The sequence below is a fragment of the Netta rufina genome (genome assembly GCF_964035555.1).
Source record: "Netta rufina genome assembly, chromosome: 1".
In the NCBI taxonomy this organism is placed as follows: Eukaryota; Metazoa; Chordata; class Aves; order Anseriformes; family Anatidae; genus Netta; species Netta rufina.
The window spans coordinates 199,849,755-199,870,188 of record NC_140123.1 but is presented as its reverse complement, the minus strand read 5'-3'; the positions used below and the strand labels follow the sequence as shown (position 1 = coordinate 199,870,188).

The 20,434-nt window shown below is 43.1% G+C and overlaps 1 protein-coding gene across 2 annotated transcripts; it reads left to right on the top strand.

Annotated features, from left to right (window-relative positions):
* Positions 1–3,283: 3,283 nt before the first annotated feature.
* PRPF18 (pre-mRNA processing factor 18) lies at positions 3,284–20,095 on the top strand. 2 transcript variants are annotated; one of them, XM_084306434.1, is made up of 11 exons: positions 3,284–3,376; positions 4,627–4,704; positions 4,831–4,857; positions 7,487–7,591; positions 8,832–8,945; positions 10,179–10,325; positions 12,349–12,417; positions 13,327–13,467; positions 13,941–14,012; positions 16,219–16,374; positions 19,380–20,095. In XM_084306434.1, exons 1-11 carry the CDS (start codon positions 3,311–3,313, stop codon positions 19,458–19,460), a joined length of 1,056 nt encoding a protein of 351 aa, XP_084162560.1. In that variant the 5' UTR covers positions 3,284–3,310; the 3' UTR covers positions 19,461–20,095. The 2 variants fall into 2 exon arrangements, with proteins under 2 accessions (XP_084162560.1, XP_084162561.1); XM_084306435.1 differs by lacking the exon at positions 4,831–4,857.
* Positions 20,096–20,434: the final 339 nt, after the last annotated feature.

Here is a 20,434-nt window from a genome sequence, read left to right as displayed (position 1 = left end):
AATCAGTTAATCATCAAGAAATTGGAATGAAACACCTTCTGTATGTTTTAAGCTTGTACTTCTATTACTTACAAGGCTCTTATGAACGTTCCAAGGTTTTGAGCAGCTTCTAGATTTCCCTTGTCAGTCTTGATTTAATATGGAATGTTGTGAAGTGAATTACTTCAAAGCAGGCTTGTGGTTAACTCTGTGGGGTTGTTCCAGAGGTCTGCGGAAACCTGGATATAGGAAAAACACTGGTAATGCTATTGCTTCCAGACCCAAGCTCAGCGGCAGCGAGCTCTCAAGACTCTGCAAGTGGTTTGGGGAGAGCTTAACGGCCTGGCTACAGCCTGACAGCAAATACAGCATTTATTAATCACATGTGAGATAGAAATACACAGGCATCGTGGTACTAAACCAGCCGCATTTGCCCTGAGAAACAAAACACAGGCAGTAGAAAATAAATAGTCAAGCTAAGGATTTATAGCAGTGACCTAATTGATTTTAATGAGTAGAGTAATGCCATATATGATAAATGAGAAAGATAGAGTTTGCAATACAGCTTGGAAACGCACCCATTTTACATGCTAAAAATATCTTACACGCTGATGTCACCGAAAGGCTTGCTGCATGAATGAGGGACCGGCACAGTGGAGGAATTGTGTGCTTTCATAACACACGGCTACGTCCATAGCAGTTTCCATAATCACATGTCCTGGGAGCGATGGTGCGTGTGGAGACTTGGAGAAACCCTCCCATCGCGTGGAAGAACAACGTGTCCATGCCACGTTGTCCAAGGAACAGAGCTCATAGAGTGAATTGTCATGCATGCCATGAGTTTGTCCCGGGGTGGAGGCTCCAGGTATCCATCCTACACCAAAGTACCATGTCTAAATGGAGGCAGTCAAAGGACCAGAGGTTGGTAATGAAGCAGGAAGGGACCATAATGGATTGTGAGCGCAGATATACCCTTGGGAATGCATTACGAGGAATGGAAGAGCTTTGAGCAGGCTCCAGCCAAGACTTGACCCAACTGTCTCAGTAATTTATGTCCTGCAGAAAATGTTGCCCTGAGCCCAAGGCAAAGAGGAGTCAAACAGATTTGCCCTTCCAGAAACCAGAGAGCAAGCTGGATTGGATTTCCTCATGAGTTGCTAGTGAAAGAAAAAGTAGGAAATACTACTTTTATACAGCAAAATAGTTTGTAATCTCTTCAGGAAAAGAAATCTTGAGGATATGGATGACACCAAATACATATTTTTCCTTTCACTCTTCAGAGAGATACACAGAAACAGAGCCAAAATGCATAGATATTTACATATATAAGGCAACATTTGGGAGAAGTTTTATTTTGTAGATAGCCGCTTATGTTCCCTAGGACAACTGTCTTGATCACAGAGAGCATTTTCATTAAATGGCAATGGGATTTGGAGGCAAGTGAGCACAGAACCAGGAGTAGGAAGAAGGGCACCAAATCAAGACTGGAAGCTAAGACTGGAAGCTTGTGTCATCTTTAGCGAACTTTTAGATACCTTTTAGAGGTACAGTGTTAATTTCAAACCTAGCCAAATCTGCTTACTAGCATAAATTGTTCATCTGCTTTCCTTGTCTTTTATAACCCCTCCTGCTACCTTGCTGGTTTGTTTTGATTTTTATAAACCAGGGAAGTCTCTGGAATAGGTATCAGCTCAGTGTAATTGCATTATTGGGAATACTGTGTGTAACTTGGCTTTCCTCTTTCATTTCGTACCGTCTCTAATTGAGATATGATGTCAAACTGGAGCAAGAGAATGAGGCAGGAAATGAAGCAAGGTCTAAGGTTATATCCGTGCCGCAGCTAATTGAAGGGGGCAGCTGGCACTCAGACATCAGTGTCCGGAGCAGTTTGCCATAAAGCCCACCACAGAGCATTTCTACAGCTTCCCCATTTCTGCCCTGCCCCAGTGTGAGCACATCCCCATGGGCCTCTCTCCTGAAACCTGCTCAGATCCTTCCACCCGTCGCTTGTGAAATAATTTCCTTTAAGAGAGCTATGAAAAAGCGTAGGAGGACTGTTCCTGCTTCCTCATTGCACAGTGATTGCATTCAAGCCTGAGGTAAAACGGGGCATGATTTCTAACCCATACCCCTCCAGCCTGGGGTTAAAAGCACCCTTACATTGATGGGCCTTATTGTAGTCTTAATTTTCTGTAAGAAGGAGCCTTAGTGCTCAGGTTATCTAAACCAGGTGGAAAGCTGGTTACAGTGGCAGCCCTCCAAAACAGCTACCAGGGCAAAGGAGTTCACGACGGAGAAAGTGAAAGAATCTGGGAGGACTGAAAGGTGGAAAAAGGCTGGCAGAGCAGGAGCTGCCCTGTGCCCCAGGGTTTAAACCTGGGTAAATTCTTCACTCAGAGGGTGGTGAGGCACTGGAGAAGGTTGCCCAGAGAGGCTGTGGATGCCCCATCCCTGAGGTGTTCAAGACCAGGTTAGATGAGGTCCTGATCTAGTGGGAGACATCCCTGCCCATGGCAGAGGGGTTGGAGTTAGATGATCTTTAAGGTCCCTTCCAACCTGAACCATAGTACAATTTTATGATTTCCCCTTATATGATGAATTTAATTCCACATTTGCCTTTTCTTATCCAGTCTCTGAGGCCTGCTCAGGACCTTTCTGACCTCCCTAGCCACAGGGTAAAAGCAGGTCAGGAAGGGGAACAGGACAAATTTCAGGGTCCAGCTCCCTTCTCGCTATCTCCGTGTGTGTCACAGAAGCTGCATGCCCCGTGACAAGCTAACAGCGGCTGCGGGTTTCACTTTCACGGGTTCATTTCCAGTAGGTTTCACTTCCCAGGTTGGAAATGAGGAGAAATTTCTCCTCAGAGAGGGCGGTCAGGCACTGAAACCGGGGAGGTGGTGGCGTCACCGTTCCTGGGGGTGTTTAAGGACAGTTGGACGTGGTGCTTGGGGACATGGTTTAGTGGGCGATAATGGTGGTAGGGGGATGGTTGGAAAAGGTGATTTTGGAGTTTTTCTCCAACATTAATGCTTTTATTCCGTGACTCAGCCTTGACCTCTCTTCAGCCTTTGAGCACAACGGGGGAACCTGCGGGCTCCCCGCGCTGTCGCCTGCCCTCCTTTGTCAGCCAGGGACCCCCGGAACCCCTTTGAAGCCCCCCAGGCCCCCATTTTGAGGTCTCCCCCCACACCCCCAAGGCGCCAGGGGTCGCTGTGAAGAGCTCGGCGGCCCGAGGCCGAGCCCCAGAAGTGACGGCGTTGTTTTGCTTCGCCACCTCCGGCGGAGGAGGAAGAGGAGGAGGAGGAGGAGGAGGAGGTGGAGGAAGGCCGCCATGGACATTCTGAAGCGGGAGATCAGCCGCAAGCGGCAGCAGCTGGAGGACAAGGAGCTGGTGGGGGTGAGGCTGGAGGGGCTTGGGGACACCGGGGGGGGTCCTTGGGGACACCGGGGGGGTCCTTGGGGACAGCGGCCTTGGGGACAGCGGCCTTGGGGTCAGGGCCCCGCCGCGTTCCTCTGCCTGAGGTGTTTTGGCTGGGGGTTAGGGAAAGGCAGCCCTGCTCTGGACACGCTCCAGGGCCTCGATGTCCTTGTAGTGAGGGGCCCAAAGCTGAACACAGCACTAAAGGGAGGTTGAGGGAAGCAGAATGCTTTTGGGAACGGCTGAGTGTTAGGATTTGGGTGTTAGGGGGTAAAGAGTGGCAGTTGGCGGCTGTTGTGGGTCAGGCAAGGTACAGAGAAAGGAGAAGTACTTCATGTTTGAGCCAAAGTTTATTGTCATGTTTTGGGGTTAAAACCATCGTTTGGTCTGCAGCAGAAGTGTACTTGTTAAACACACATTAGGGGGAAAATTTTCCCTCTGAGGGCGGTGAGGCCCTGTCCCAGGCTGCCCAGAGAAGCTGTGGCTGCCCCATCCCTGGCAGTGCCCAAGGCCAGGCTGGATGGGGCTTTGGGCAGCCTGGGCTGCTGCGAGGTGTCCCTGCCCATGGCAGGGGGTGGCACTGGGGGGGCTTTGGGGTCCCTTCCAACCCAAACCATTTTTTTTGGTGACATTGGGAGGCTTTCTGGTGACCTCAGTTCACATTTGTCAGTTTGATAGCAGTGGTTGCTCATCTGGTCCAACCGCCCCCTTACTACCACTATCACCCCCTAAACCATGTCCCTAAAACTGCAGTTACCAGCCAGAGTCTGGATGGTCTCATCAGACGCATTTCTTCACAGGTGCACCGATCTAGTATACAGAATGCATTGCACAAAGATGAGTACTCCCATTCGGTTTATTTAGTGTGAAGTCACATTTTTAACGTGTTTTTTAAACATCTTTCCTGTACTGTACAGTCTAAGCCTTGTTGTGCACATCTGGAGTGGAGCTTTATGCTACCTGGGACCGTGATCTTGTGTGGCAAAGTTTTTTTTTTCTCAAGTGCTGGTGACCTCATTGGACTTTTCAGGCCTGCTTATAACTGTGCTGTGAAGTCACTCTGTATTGCTGATTTTCAGAGGTGCTCCCAATTTGTGCTTTTTACATGGCACTGCAGCCAGCTCTGTGAAAGGAGGTAGCTGAATTCACCACATCAAATAAGGAGGTTCGAGCTGTTTTCCCACAGGTTTCTGAAACTGTAAAATGTTAACGGCTTTCCTCTCTTTTAGGGAAATAAGAAATATTTCAAACGCAGTGAGTTAGCTAAAAAAGAAGAGGAAGCCTATTTCCAGAGATGCGGCTACAAGGTATTGTACTTACTCTTTCAGGAATTTGTGTGTTTTGCTTTGAAGTCTACATTTTATTCTCAACAGTATAAATGTTGTTAATGATAATTGTTGTTCTTTGTTCAATCTGTTAATGTTATACATTAGCCTGTAAATGAGAAGCCACCTGGAGAGGTATGAGTTTCCGAACCCATTTTCAATGCAGGAAAAGATATGCATGACGTACAGCTACTTAAGTTTGTGTTATGGTTTGGCTTTTCCTTTTCTTTCTTTTATTTTTTGTGGAAAGCATGAAGTGGCTTGGGATCAAAGCTTGTCTCCTTTCTTTTTAAACTGTGCTTTTAGGCATGATGAACACTGGATCTGATATAGCCACCTCCCCCTGTCGAAAAGAATGGATCCACTGTCCATTCAGCTCACTTTCAAAATCTTGTCAAAACGTCCAAAAGAAATCAGTATAGTGTGGGTGCCTATTAAAAAACCTGCCAACCCTTCCTACTGTATGGATTTGTTCCTTTGGCCATCAGCCATCCAGCACTGAAAGAGCGCGACACCGCGTTTGTTTTCTGGCTGGCAAAACAAGAGCAAACAATTGGTAACGTAGGGTGCACTTGGAAACAAATGAGTGATCTGGAAGGCTTTGCCTCGTAAGGGTGTCAGGGAAGTAGTTCTCCTGTGATGGAAAGAATGCAGTTTTATTTTGTGTGCGTCTGCCTGCCTGCCTGATTATTCTATGTGGATGCGAGGGGGTCTGCATTCTCCTTAGAAAGACAGAGGCTCACCGTCTTGTTTACTGTTCCTGGGCACGGACAGGAACGTTGTTCTCAATTGGACGTGTCGCAGTCGGTGACTTATTCTGAAACCTTGATCCGTTTGTAGACTTATTTGAACACCCGCGCCAAAACGACTTCTGGAACGTGCAGCATATAGTCATGGGGAAGTGGTCTGTGAATGCAGCCGCTCTTCTGAGTGGAAGTGATGGCGTGGTGCTTTGTGAACATTAGCCTGAATTCTTCAGAATCATGCACAACGGTTAAATGGGATCTCTGTGCTGCTACGAGATGGGTTTTGACTTGAAATGTAACCCTCAAAATGGTTTTAAAATAAGTTGCTTTGTTTAGTAACTCTTCCGAGCCTCCCAGATTTCTGCATTTGCTCTTTACTGCATTAATAAGATGTAGAATATGGACTGATTTCTTTTCCAATCGAGGTGCTTTTCTGCTTTGCTGAGATTTAATAAGTTAAATTCATCTGATTTGCTTGAAAAAGAAAGCGCTAAAACCAAAATAACTGTGGTAAAAATACCACTCGTAACTTGAAGTCCATCTGACAGAACGGACCAAATCTTTTTCCCCAATGCTGCTGTCTCTTTATGATTTCAGGAATGTTTGTAAGTTAAAGTTTGTACCTATCCTTCTGCCACGGGAGTGTATTTCTTTATATAGTTACACAGCTCTGTATTTTCTGTCCCCTGTCCACTCCCCCTCTCCTGCACTGATGGAAGTTTATTTTTCCCCCTCCCTTTCTGTGTGAAGCATTGATTTGATTGTCCTTCCCTTGCTCGCTCTGAACACCTGTGACTGTAGGATTGATTTCTGTGTTGGGTAGCGTAGCACTGAGTAGAGATTTGGGGCTGAACCTTGGATCTGGAGCCATTGGGGTGGATCCCTGCATGGCCATGGAGCTGCTCTGCCTTGGGAGAATATAAAAGCTACTTTAAAAATAATCTGTCTGGTACAGTCATCAGACTGCTCAGCCTGAGTACACACACTGGAAATGACAACGTGCTGTCCTGGCACAAAGAATGGTGTGGGATTAAGTGGGATTATTCCCTTTTAGCAAGGACAGAAAGGAAATAAATTTTAATAAGTCTCAGAAAAAGCAAGTTATGAATGAGCACTGGAAATGTTTCCTATTATAGGAATATTACTGACAGCAATCTGCTCGTGCTATCAGCAGTGTCAAACTTGAGCTTACAGAGGGAACTGTAGTTACATGGCTGCTGTCTCCGAGTTACTTTGATCAAAGGGGGATCTTTTTGCATTATTAAAACATTGAGTAATGAAGAAGGAAAGCTCTGTTTGATTCGGGGACCTTCTTTTAGATGAAAAGAAGTCGTTAATGAGATGCTATCTTTATGAGGAGGTGTAGGTATCTTTTTTTAAACCCACAAGAAGCTGTGCTCATTTGGCAAGCTTGCTAGGAAGATTTCCTTAAACAAGCACCTCTCGAAGCCCAGCTGAACAGGTACCAAACATTTCAGGCTGACTGGAAGTAGCAGCCCCGTTCTCTGTCTGCTCTTTCTTGGGTTTTCATTTCTGCCTGTGTGCCCAGGCTTGTGTTTGTGCTACTGCCTGGTGAGCTGGATGAGGTTCAGTGGGCTGAGAGGAGTACCTTTCTGTTTGTTTGCCAGATTATTTTCTGTTTGAGTTGTTCCTCCCATCTGGGCCATAGCACAGCAGAGCGAATGCCTTCGTGTGGGGATAAGGCAGGGGCAGGAACCAACAGGCAGAGGGTGGGTTTGCTATTTTTGGCACTCATGCTGACACGTGATTGACAGACTGAAGCAGTTGTCCTTTCCGGTTGCAGGTTGCTTCCTGCAACCTGCAGAAGGCTTTGTTAAATACAGATACTTTTAAAAGCTTTTATTGTTCTGTGAAATTCAATTACAGTCAATAAAAACTGAAACTAGAAGCTCGTAGTTGTATTACAATCTATGTTGCAGAGTTCCTGTACTTTTACATTGTTATCTGTATGTAGGTTTATTTCCATCTGCTTATTAGTAACTGTCTGTTAAATGTAGGTGCAGCAACAGGAAGAGGAGGAGAAGCCACTGACTTCAACAAATCCAGTGCTGGAACTTGAACTGGCAGAAGAAAAATTACCAATGACTCTCTCCAGACAGGAGGTAAAATCCACAATCAAAAGCTGGATTTTTCAAAGTATTTTTTTCCCCGACTTCTCTTTGTAGCCCATAGTTTCTAAATCTTGTTTCAGATCAAACTGTAGGAAATTTATCTTGATTTCTAGAAGAAATCCCGAAGCTAGAGCAAATGGTGTGCCCTTTTTCCTTTCTAAGGATAAGACTACCTATGGGAATGTGAATTCATAAAACAGATCTATACCCCAAAGTAGAAGAGAAGCGGGAAGTTTAGAAATAATATTAAATACAGAATAAATCATCTGGGAAATACCAGAATTCACAGCTGAGATCATCCAAGATGTCAGTTTTTCCCCTTAATTTCACAAGAACTTTTTGTGTGGGCTATTGGTTTCATGTTTCATTTGAGATTTGGCTTGAGATTTTGGCCTGCTTTGATCAAGGTGTGATCCACCCCCTAGTTCTGATGTTTTTGCAAGTTAAATATTTGCTAGTGTAGGCGAGACACTTGGAGAACTGAGTGAATGAATGAATGTCTGCATGAATTTGGTTGCAATTGTCCAGCCACTCTGCTGGTGTAGTTTGGTCACCAGAATATTTCTTGGTGCATCACTAAGCCTATTGCTTGGTACACCGAATGAATAATGTGTGTAAAGTCTAAACAGATTCATCAAGCAATGCATGTGGTAGAGATTTGGGAGAATGAAGTTCAGTTCTTGGCTTTGCCCATAACTTTGCAAACCAGCTGAGGGAGGCTGTTACACCTCAGTTATCCTTAAATCATATTAGATTGTGGGACTTAATATTCGCCAAATGCTTAAGGAAGAGAATTTTCACTGTGCTGGGACAGCGTGCAGCCTTGTTGGGGCGTATTTTATTGCCCCCGACAAGTGAGAGTGAAGGAGACAATCATCAACTTCCTTTGTGATCTTGGAAATAGTATTTATGCCCTGCCAGCGCGATGATTTTTGTGTATTTGTTTAAACAAGTCATAGCAGGAAGAAGTTAGATTATAGGAAACGGCTTGGGGTTTTATGCAAAATTTAGATTGGTAATATTTGGAGTGACCTTTCACTGAAATACCGTGGGAATTCTAAATGTAGATTGTAAAGTGTCTGGAACATTTTTATACTGCTTAAAATATCGCCGTTTCCTCTCCAGTCCAGCACAGCTTGTTATTTTAAGCAAAGCAAATAAATCTAGCCTTCAGGATTTTATTTTGCTTCCTTTATGGGTTTGCATAAGGGGATGCTTTGATTCTTTCCAGGTTATCAGGAGGTTACGAGAGAGAGGCGAGCCGGTGAGACTGTTTGGAGAAACAGATTATGATGCGTTTCAGCGGCTGAGGAAGATAGAAATTCTTGCACCTGAAGTGAACAAGGTAACTCTTACTTACTTATTAACGGTGGGATAACCACTGAGGAGTGCTCTGAAAGTTCTGTGCACAAGTAAAACACCTTATGCTAGCCAGTTCCACCCTAGAAACCTTCTAGGCCTTTTCAGATGATGAAGGGGCCTCCAGGTGGCAGTAAAACCTGAGACCTTTATAAGCTGCAGAGAAGACAGTCACTTACTGTTCATGCTAGCCTGTTTGTTCAGGTAAGAAAGAAAACACTCCTGTGTTCCTGGTATGTTAGTAAATTTGCAAATCCCTCGATTCCAGAGCTATAACTTGTTAAGGAAGCTTTGTTTTCTCCTCCTTCCACTTAAAGTTTGGCTTCAGAAATGACTAATATATATATCAGAGTTTACTGATTTGTTCCTTTTGGCTTAGGAATCGATCAGGTAAGTGAAGAGATGTGACTGGAGTTTGTGTTGCATTTATTATCGACCAGATTTGCAAGGCAGCTGAGAGTGTGAAGCTATGGATTTTCTTCCATAATTTGGGATAAACTAAACAGTTTGAAAAAATTGTTGCTGGGGCTGCCTAGAAAAGGACAACTTTTACCTGTTCAAGCCCTTTAAAAAAGGCTAAACAGTTCTGAAAGTTTTAAAACATAATTTTCCTGACAAAAGCTTCTCTCCCACCATTGTTATCTATGATAAAATTCTTGATGGCAGTAGTAGGAGTATTAGGAAGTAGAAAGGTCATAAGTAGAGATGTGTTGGAGAAGAGGATTTTAAACCATCTGTATAAAACATTCTGCTTAAATCATTGGTAATAAGGGGAAGCTACGTAACTGTTTCATGTGCCAGCACTCAGGTAGTGCTACTTGCATTCTTTTCAGCTTTTTCAGGGTGAACGTGAAGACTTGTAGAGCTGATGGTGGTTATGCTTTTTGTTCTGTTTGTTTTGGGGTGGCTCAGTGCCTTGCTAGGAGAAAATGTCTTGAAGGAAGTCCTAGAAGTTGATACAGTCCTCTGGGCTCTTCTTATGAAGTTATGTTTGCTTCTAGGTGTGAACATTTTATACACATATTTTTTGTTAGGTACTGAAGCAATCCAGAAGCATTTGTTGAACTCAGTTAATATTCAGACAACAAAATTAAACCTGTGTGTGTATTTTTACAGGAGTTGTATGCTCGCTGTGACTGTTCTGAACGCTTTTTAATTTGCTTGTTGTGTTGTTTTTATTATTTTTAAAAATAAACTAATTATTTCTTATCTTTTCCAGGGTCTGAGAAATGACCTGAAGGCTGCCTTGGATAAGATCGACCAGCAGTATCTGAATGAAATTGTAGGCGGCCAAGAAGCAGGAGATGACGACTCACAGAATGACTTGAAAGTCCATGAAGAAAATACTACTATTGAGGAACTGGAGGTATTTGATGGATAGAATTTAATTTAGGGAGTTCAGATGTACATGTATTTATTGTTATAATGTGGTGAGAAAGCTTCAAGATTGTTTTCAACATTGAATTTAAGCATTCTAAAAAGTCCTTAAATATGCTCTGTTAGGAAATTAAGGTTGCTAAGCCTTGAATTGCACCCTAGGGCTTACAGTAGACATGTGCAAACTCAAGGGATCGTTGTTTACAACACCTCACCAAAAAGGGGGCAGAGCTTTCTGCAAGGCAAGTGGTGCAGTTAGGATTCTCCTGTAGAGTTTTGGAATTAAATAATTAAATAAAAAAGTATTACCTGATCACAAATTCTACAGCTTTTCCAACGGGTATTTGAGACGGTGATGAGCTTAGAGCAGATGAATTTTCCTTGTACAAGAAAGATGGACTCTGAAAAACAGATGCACAAAAAGAATGTTTGATATAAAGGCAGTCAGGACAACAAAGTGAAAATTAGAAGCAGGCAGTTAAAGAAAATACAAGTGCAGTGAAGATGTGCCCCGGGAACTTCAGTGCAAATGACTACTGTGCTTTGAAAGAATACTGAAGTATTTGTGTACGTGAGTGCAGGACGAGTGCCATGAAATGCACTCAGCACCTGGTATTTCCGGGTGGCATTTGGAAAAGCACATTAACTTGAGCTAAAGACTTTTACCCTTAATCTTCAAACTCTTTGCAGAAGTTAATCTTCTTAATATCCCTCCAAATACGTGTTTAGAAATAATCTGATTTATAACCAAAAGCTGAAATGAATACGTTATTAGGAGATAGCTTCGACCTTTTTCTTAGGGTACCTACCAGGAATTCTGGGGTAAAATACCTGTAGTACCAGAAGGGATACCAGTTGTAATGGGACTGCTTTTAGCAATCTGTTAGTTCTCAAAATATTCCCTTTTTGATGTCATAGTACATCACCTCATGGTTTGAGCCATGAAAGCAGTCTTTATTATTATTTTATTTTTTACAAAGTTTGAAAACACTGCAGTCTGAATAGCGCGCTGCTTTCACTGCATTCTCTTGAGCATAGAGGGTTACGCTGAAGGTAGTTCCAAATCTAGGAAATTTTAAAAATAAACTCACTTTGGAAACGTGAGGGCGATGGAAATAAATTATCCAGGTGTATCTACTGGAAAATATTTCTAGAAATCAACATTAGTATTAACATTTCCAAGGTTTTAACAGGAAGATGGAGTATTGGGATGACATGATAGTGTGGTGTTTATTTTTATTTTTATTTTTATTTTTATTTTTATTTTTATTTTTATTTTTATTTTTATTTTTATTTTTATTTTTATTTTTTTAATTTATTTTATTTTTGGATTTATTCCCTCAATTTCATAGTTACAATTACATGAAACGGTAGAATGATAGAAAGCCCTGGTAAATCAGAGAAGTGAAATAACTTAGGGGAAAAAAAAAACAGCAAAGAATTAAGAATTATTAAAAATATTAAAATGAATTATAAAATAATATTATTAAAGAATTATTAAAAATAATTACTGTGTTCAGCTCTGGGGCACCAGCATAAGAAGGGCATGGACCTGTTAGAGTGGGACTGGATGAAAGGCCATGATGATGGTCAGAGGGCTGGAGCACCTGATTTATGATGAAAGTCTGAGAAAGCTGGGATTATTTAACCTAGAAAAAAAAGAAGGCTGTGGGGAGACTTTATAGTGGCCTTCTAGAACCTAAAGGGGGCTACAGGAATAACGGGGGGACTCTTTTCAGGGAGCATAGTGGTGGGATGAGGAGTAATGCTTTTAAGTGAAAAGAGGGTTGATTTAGATTAGCTATTAGGAAGATCAGATAATATTTGACTTAAATTTTTATTAGATTACTGAGCAGTAAGTTACATAGCTGTATCATTCCATTTCCTAGCTAGTGTTTGGGTTTACTGACGGGATATTTTACAGTTCACGCTGCGGTGAATCACGCTCTGCTGTGGTGGTGGAAAATATCTAGACAGCGTGGAAATCATTGCCTTTTTGTCTTCTGTTCTAGGCTTTGGGAGAATCCTTAGGACGGGGTGATGATCACTATGACATGGACATCATAACAAAATTCTTGAAGGTAAGCCACTCGAATAGACTAATTATTCTGTAGCTGTGAGATACCTTTCACTATTATGCAGATACGTTTATGTGGTGAGGTTCTAGCTGCTTGGAGAGAGAAGTTTTCATTGTGCTTTTTTTTTTTTTTTAATTATTATTTAATACTTCGCTTTCCACTGCCTTGGTTAGTCACAGTAGAGACTTCTGTGAGACCTGGGAAAGAGCTGCTGGGAGAGCAAAATCTGGTTCTACTTTCCCAGACAAAATAAATATGGTTTTGATTTCCGCATGATGATTGGGGCAGTTGGATGGAATTGCTTCTATGTGCCATGTTAAAAACTCACAGGGAGTCCCCACCTGCCTTCCCCAGGAGCAGTGCAAATTAAAATGAAATGTCACCTGGTGCTGCTCTGTGAAATAAAAGAACTTAGTGGCAAGTCTGCTGGCTTTGCTGAGGAAGCAGGTTCAAGTGGGTTGTATGAAATTGTTTCCTTGTTTCCTGTCAAGAAGCCTGTATTGTCTCTCATCTGAGTCATTTGCTCTTTGTGTAACTAATGTGATTATCAGCAGCCACAGCAAGAGTTGAAGCTTTTATTTGTGTAAATCGGATAAGTTGGCTTTTTGGTAAAGTTCAGGCTGGGCAGGAAGACAAAGAAAGCTCAAAAATGGTTTTCTGGGTGGACAGAAGGTACATTTGGCAAGTTTGTTGTAGTGTGTTGAATTTTTACTTCAACACTTCAGGCTTCTTCTCACAAGTTGAGAACCCATTCCTCTGTGCCCATCCCTCTGAAAGAGGATTTTTGCCTCTTTAATTCATTTTTCTCCCCAAAATACTCATTTTGCTGTGTTGCCTTAAACCACGGTTCCCATCTGCTTTGGTGAGGTGGTCACTAGATGGCACTGTGACACAAATTTGCTCCTTGTGCAGTTTCTTCTCGGTGTCTGGGCCAAGGAGCTGAATGCCAGAGAGGACTACGTGAAGCGAGGAGTCCAGGGGAAGCTGAACAGTGCCACCCAAAAGCAAACAGAGTCCTACCTGAGGCCTCTCTTCAGGAAGCTTCGGAAAAGGGTGAGTCACTTGTCAGTGTCACCGTCCTCTAAGACTTATTTAGCTGCTGCTTTCAAAGCTCACAGTATTTAGTGCCTTTTCCTGAGGTTCCTGTTCCTTCAGCTGAAGATGAGAGGAGGAGTGCGTTGGTCAGGGTTTTTGTGGCTGGAGCCCATGACCCCCAGTTCTGACCTTTTTATCTTGACCAGTGAATTCTTCTGCCTACCCACTGCTCCTCCAGGTGTTGCTTTATGTACCACTTGTTCAATCCCAAAGAACTGGGATTGTGTTTTTGCAATTTGCCACTAGCTACTATATAGAACCACTTAACCTCTTGTGCTTCAGATCCACCAGCTAAACAAGGAAGATGTTTTCCTTCATTAAAGTCCTCAAGCTGGGGTGCTAAACTTTGTCTAAATGCTGAGTAGGATGATCTTCCTGAGTTGAATATTTGAAAGTAAAGCTCTTGTGTGTTTTTTTTCCTTCTCCTCCAGACGCTTCCTGCAGACATCAAAGAATCAATAACAGATATTATTAAATTCATGTTGCAGAGGGAATACGTGAAGGTATGTTTGTACTCCCCCCGCGTGTTTAGGCTGGCTGGTCTTAATAGATTGGATTTGTACTTCAGCATCTCCCTTTTTGCATCTTGAAGATACATAGCTGGAAATACACACAGCGCATGTTCAAATAAAATGAAAAATGGCTCCTAAAGGTTAGGCTGCAGATAGTGTTTGATCCACGGTCTGTCAGAAGGTCTTTTGATGGTGAAACTGCAGAGCTTGCAGGCACAAACACAGTTCTTCTCAGGTTATATTAAATTGCAGAGGAATACTGAGCTGGAAATCTGATGCAGTAAGATTAAATGAAGGCATTGAATTCACGGTAATGGGATGTTGATTAATTAATTAGCAATTAATTGAGGTGAATTGAGGTATTGAATCTGAGACACTGTCCCTTTCTTTGGCCATACTCACATTAGCTGGTCTGGTAAGATTGAGGCAAACTAATGAAACATTTCTGGACAAAGTCTGCTTTTAGGGAGGAGGCAAAAGTACTTCACACAAATTTAGAGGGAGCATCGGGCCTTCAGAAGAGGAACTCAGCTACTGATAGAGTTTGCTTAAGCATCCAGAGGAAATTTAGCTTTGTTTTACCTTTGGTTATCTCGTGTTTCTTAGTAGACTTGTGAGGACTTGGGGAAATTTGTCTAGTAAGCAAGCAAACCTGCTTTGTTATTGAAAAAAAAATTGAGATGGCCTAAGGCAAGTTTAATCCAAATCATTTTAAAGTAGAACCAGAAGTGTGGGATGTGTGATAGTGGGGTTTTGTTTTGGGGCATTTTTTTTTCTGTTGGCTGTCATCATTATGCAGAAATTGCTGAAATTGCCTTTCTGATGCCTCCCCAGTAAAGTAGCGAGTGTGCAGGAATGCAGTTTATCTCCTAGGTTCATCACCTGTGCTCCTCTGTCCCACAGGTGCCTGGCTGTATGTAAACTTCACAGACTCTGATTTAGGGGGAGGCTGAGTACATATTTGGAAGTGTTTTTCTTTAATGAGCCTAATGAGCCTTGTACTTCTAAAGATCCTCGTAATCTTTTCTGTTTTGTTTCCTCAGAGACTTATTTCTCATCTCTGTCTGCCTCCTGTTATTGTGTATTTTAGTTTTTATTTTTTTTTTGCTTTGTGCAGCCTGGCAAATGCTGTCAGCCCTGATTTCTTACGGTTTTGTTAGGTGACACGCTGCAAAGATTTAACTTTTGAAATCAACCTGCGATGGCAGGCAAATGGCAGAACGCAAGTTGCCCACTCAACCTTAATTAACCTTGTTGTGACAGTCCTGGAAGAATCCTTAATTGCACGCTCACGTACCATGTTTCATTACAAAGCCGTACAGCAGTCAGCAAGCAGGTGTTTGACTAAGGCTGTGCCTCTGAACAGTGCCAAATGTAAAGAAACTGCACGCACTGGTCATGCTTGCAACTTCTTACCGTGTAGTCTCTGGGAGATGATAAATGAACTCCTTATCAGTGAGCCTTACAGCTCTTTGCTAATAGTGGAGGAATGTCCTGCTGAAGCTGTGTGTGTGTCTGTCCCCCTCGCTTCCTCGTTCTCAGATGTCATGCTGCTTTTTTGTCCATGCTCTGTGCCTTTCACCCTTTTCTTTTTGTGCCTTTCTCCCTTTCTTTCTGCTTATCTTCCCTTACGCTTTATTCTCTTTCTTCCCCAGGGCTGGTGCCTGCCTCAGCTTTATGTTAAGAAATGGGGTTGCTGTCTTCATGGGGAGACTGCAGAGTCATTCAGTGCTGCTGGGCCGTTCATAAACAGGGTTACAAATGTGCTTGTTTGACCCAATTTTTTAGAGAGCTGGTTCTCAGCCTCTTTGCAAGCTAACCATTCTGCCTGATAGCTGCTGCTTTAGTCTGTAACCAAAATAGGAGAGGTGGTAAGGTGATTGCAGCAGAAACGGGAACCTGAACAGGCTGAGTTGAAAATAATCCCAGGAATCTTTAGATGTTAGTAAGTAAATATTAATAAATAACATTCAGTGCCTTCTTTTATCACCTATTAGGTAAAGTCTGTAGTCCTTGCTTACCTGAGAGTTCAAGTGAATCATGTTAGGAAGGTGTCGTGTAAAAATTGCTTAATACCATGCAATGAAACCTGATTCAGAGAGGCAGGAATGTGTTTACAGCAATGCAAAGCCACGCAAAAAACCCTTCTGATGCCCTTTCTGTTTTTGCTAAGTGTGTGTGCGCTGTGTTTCTTCAGGCAAACGACGCCTACCTTCAGATGGCGATCGGGAACGCTCCCTGGCCTATCGGGGTAACCATGGTCGGCATCCACGCTCGAACGGGTCGGGAAAAGATTTTCTCCAAGCACGTAGCCCACGTTCTCAACGATGAAACTCAGAGGAAATATATTCAGGTAACGGTAGCTTTGGAAAGCCAACAAATTTGATTTTGAAGTTAGGGGATCCCTGAGAGGTTCACAGTTAAAAGTGATGGGGTAAAAACATCCCAGGACAGGCGTTGTGACATCTATTTAATAGGTAATTCACCCTGGACCTGCATCATCTTTGGTGCTGGCCGAGGAATGAATGCCTTAACGCTTAATGCTTTCATGTCTAATGCTTGTAATCCTGCATTAACACCAAAGTAACTGTGACCACATGCTTTATTCTCCTCCGTTCCCTCACTGCTTAACTTAAGGTTTTAAGGAGTTTGATGCTCCTGTTGTGCTGTCTTTAACCATGAAATACAGCCTTCCTGACTATTGCTGCAACTAGATAATTGCTTTCATTTCACAAACACCTCTCTTTAATGGTGTGGGCTCAGAATTCCAGGTTTAATTCCTTCTCTTCCTATTCATACTCATGTAAGGAGCTTCTGTGAGTTGTGTCATTAATCGTAGTGCTGTTTTTTCTCTGGCCTTTCAGTGCAGTGGGTCATCTCTCCTCAAACTGGTAAATGTATTTGCCTTTTGCCAGTTACAGTCTCAACAATCTAAAGTCTTTCTGGCTTTTAACTCTGTAGCCTAGGAGCAGCATCACAGAGCTCGGAGCCACTGACAGGAGAGGTTTACACAAACACCTTCCTGCTGCGGCAGAGGGACTCCCACTGCAACTTCTGCAGATGCCTGCTAGTTGATTGCTTGCAAAATACAACTTCCCCTTCTATCTCCACTCTCTTTTTGAGGCTACAAGTATAACCTTTTGATTTGTCTTCAGCTACAGTTTTTAATATGACAATCCGAGGAAATACCCTTGTGAAGTCAGGAGGAGCTTCAGACATTTACAGAGCCAACAAATCAAATTTGATCAATTCTTTTGCAAGGTAAAAACTGATGTGCAGGTTACACATCTTCAGAGACAGGCTCTGCTTAGTTTAATACTTGCTGGGAGTTATCTAATGGATGAAGTAGCTTGTATAGACTACATAGTTTTTTGTTAGGTTATGTTAAAAAAAAGAGATTTGGACTGTGAAAGAAGGTTGTTGTGGACCTCAGCATGGTTCTAATGGTTCTTCTCTAATTTTGGTGAATAATTAACTCTCTGTGTCCATTTACCACTCTTCTAGCAGTAAGATCTCAACTCTGTAGTGTTTCTTGATCTCTCTTAACATACCCTCTAGAAGATACAACATACATGAATTCCCCGATTTGTCCCTTCTGTCCTGAAAGTGCATCCATTGGTGAAGGAAATCTTCACGTTCATCTCCCCACTGTGAGTTCTCATCAATAGTCCTGAAGTACACAACTTAAAGAGCCAATACAAAGTTGGCTTTCAACATTTATGTTCTTCTCGTTGGTTTTAAATGCAAGGGCTTACTCAGCTGGTCTGCTTCAAACAGAGCACGTGGAGTATTCTCGGTGCTCCCAGCAGTGAAATCGGGATCAGGTTAGCTTGATGCACAACGAACCTGCAATCAACATCCCAAACAGCGAGTCTGTACGCTGCTGGGACATGCTTTTGCCTTTTCAGTGCAGGCAGGAGTCTGGAAAACATCTTCTGCTTAATCGTTTTCTTTACAGCGAGGAGCTGTCTCACAGATGGAGGATATAACTACAGGCACGTGACTGCTGCTGTGGAGTTAGTGTCGTTGCTAAATTACACTGCTACCACAGCAGCTCTCCTTCTTTTTATTAGGCGTCTATGTATGACTTGAAAGAAAAAAGCCACAGGAGTTCTGTCAGGTTTTTTGGCAATCGATGCTTTAAAAGCATTAGAGAGAAAATTCCCCATTCTGCCTTTCTTCTTGATTACTTCTTCAGCTTGCCTCCACTGCGCAGGGCAGGGTGGGTGACGATACAGGGAGGGGTGACACCTCTGCTCGCAAGACATTCAGTTTCTAAAGGAACCTGGTTCTTCTCCATATTTGTGCAGCTTGTTTTGGTGTCAGAAGTGGCTTTTTGCTCTTTTAGAACTCATTTTAATATTGAGGGTTCTTTTAAGTATCATTTATTGCAGTAATGCTGTTTTCCACCTTGGTGCTGAAGAGGGATTAAAGCATTTCTGTGATTCCTCACTACGTAAACATATCGTGAGGGTTGAAATTTCCAATTGCTTCAGTTACAGAATCATAGAATCACAAACTCCTCCAATATTGGAAATCCTCGAATCAGCTAGGTAGGAACAGACCTTCAGCATCATCAAATCCAACCATCAACCTGACTTACTGAGTCCCATCACTAGACCGTGTCCCTCAGCGCCACGTCCACACCTCTCTTGAATACCTCCAGGGATGGGGACTGCACCACTTCCCTGGGCAGCCCATTCCAATGCTTGACCACCCCCTCTGTGAAGAAATTCTTCCTAATTTCCAATCTAAACCTATCCTGGTGCAACTTGAGACCGTTTCCTTGGGTCCTATCATTTGTCACCTGAGAAAAGAGACTGACACCTCCTCGCTGCCACCTTCTGTCAGGCAGCTGTAGGGAGCGATGAGGTCTCCCCTCAGCCTCCTCTTCTCCGGACCAAACAACCCCAATTCCCTCACTCGCTCCCCATAACTCGTTTTCCCATCCCTTCACCAGCTTTCTTGCTCTGCACACACTCCAGCAGCTCCATGTCCTTCTTGCAGCGAGGGCCCCAAACCTGAACACAACATTTGAGGTGCACAAGGGGACGATCACTTCCCTGCTCCTGTTGACCAGTGCCCCCAGGTCCTTTCCTGCCGGGCAGCTTTCCAGCCTCTCTTCCCCATGGGTGTTGTGCCCCAAGTGCAGCACTTGGCATTTAGCCTTCTTGAGGATATTTGTAATATTTAGTACTTTGCAGGGAGAAAGGTTAATAAAAATGGAATACCAAGCGAATAAAAACCAGAACAGCAACCATTTGTTTTTAATTCTTCACGTTAAGCTGAGCAGTCACTGTAGACTGTTTGACAACGGCAGTTTTATTACAGAATTGTCCTTGTTTTGTTGATTCCCAGGGGCTGAAGAGGCTCATGACCATTTGCCAGAAGCACTTCCCAACAGACCCATCGAAGTGTGTGGAGTACAATGCTTTATAAGGCTCTCTGCAGGCCAGGCGTGACTCACATTTTGATCTCCAAGATCCAGGGAGAGCGGAAGAATCGGAGCAGTTTGTGCTTGAGCACCGACAGAAACTTCGTGCGGGCTCTGCAGAAAACCCATAAAGCAGCAGATTTCTCTACAGCTTCCTTTCAGTACGCCCCACTTCTGTAGATTCCTTTTTAGGTCTATTCTTTATGCTGAACAGATCCTAAACAGATCCTGTACACGGCAGAGGAGCTTCTGAAGGAGGGATGACCACGACTAGGGGGTGTTCACTGTGCCCCTTGCTTTTATTTCAATTTATTATTCGGGGAACTGTGTAGACCGAGCTGAGCCTCGCTGTTGTATCGTAGAGCTTTAGGTGAGACTCAGCCCCGCCAGGGCTGGATGCTGGAGGTTTTTGGCAGCTTTCCCACTGGAGGCTGATGTGGGTAGATGATTAGAGGGAAGCAGTCGAAGCTGAATCTCGGTTGTTTCTGTAAATATGAAGACTTTAATGGCTAATCTTTCATGTGGTATTTATCAGGAAAAAAAAAAAAAAGGTTTATATATTTCTCAGCTGAAAAATACAGCCACTTGCAGTGGAAAGAGTTTTTGATCTTGAATACATCTGATTTGGCTTTTTTTTTTTTTTTTTGTAATGGCATTTTTAATATAAACCTTCTGGGCTTGGGGGAAGTAATCTTACGGCTCTTGAGGCTTTCAAATCCTGTTTTTATACATCTGGAGAAAATTTCGGTCCACGGGGCATCGCAGAGAAAACAATTAGGACCTCCCATGACCAGGTACAGTTGAGTAGCGGCCGCAGGACTTTGCCATCGTGCATCTTGTCTGGGAACAGGCAGGAGTCTTACAGCTTCTGAGCTCTAAATCTGTGTGAGCAGTGAAACACCGACAGTTTTTAGTGGTGCATCTTGAAAGTCTAATCTGAAATCCCGTGCTTTTTGTAATTACAAGAACAGCACCTCCA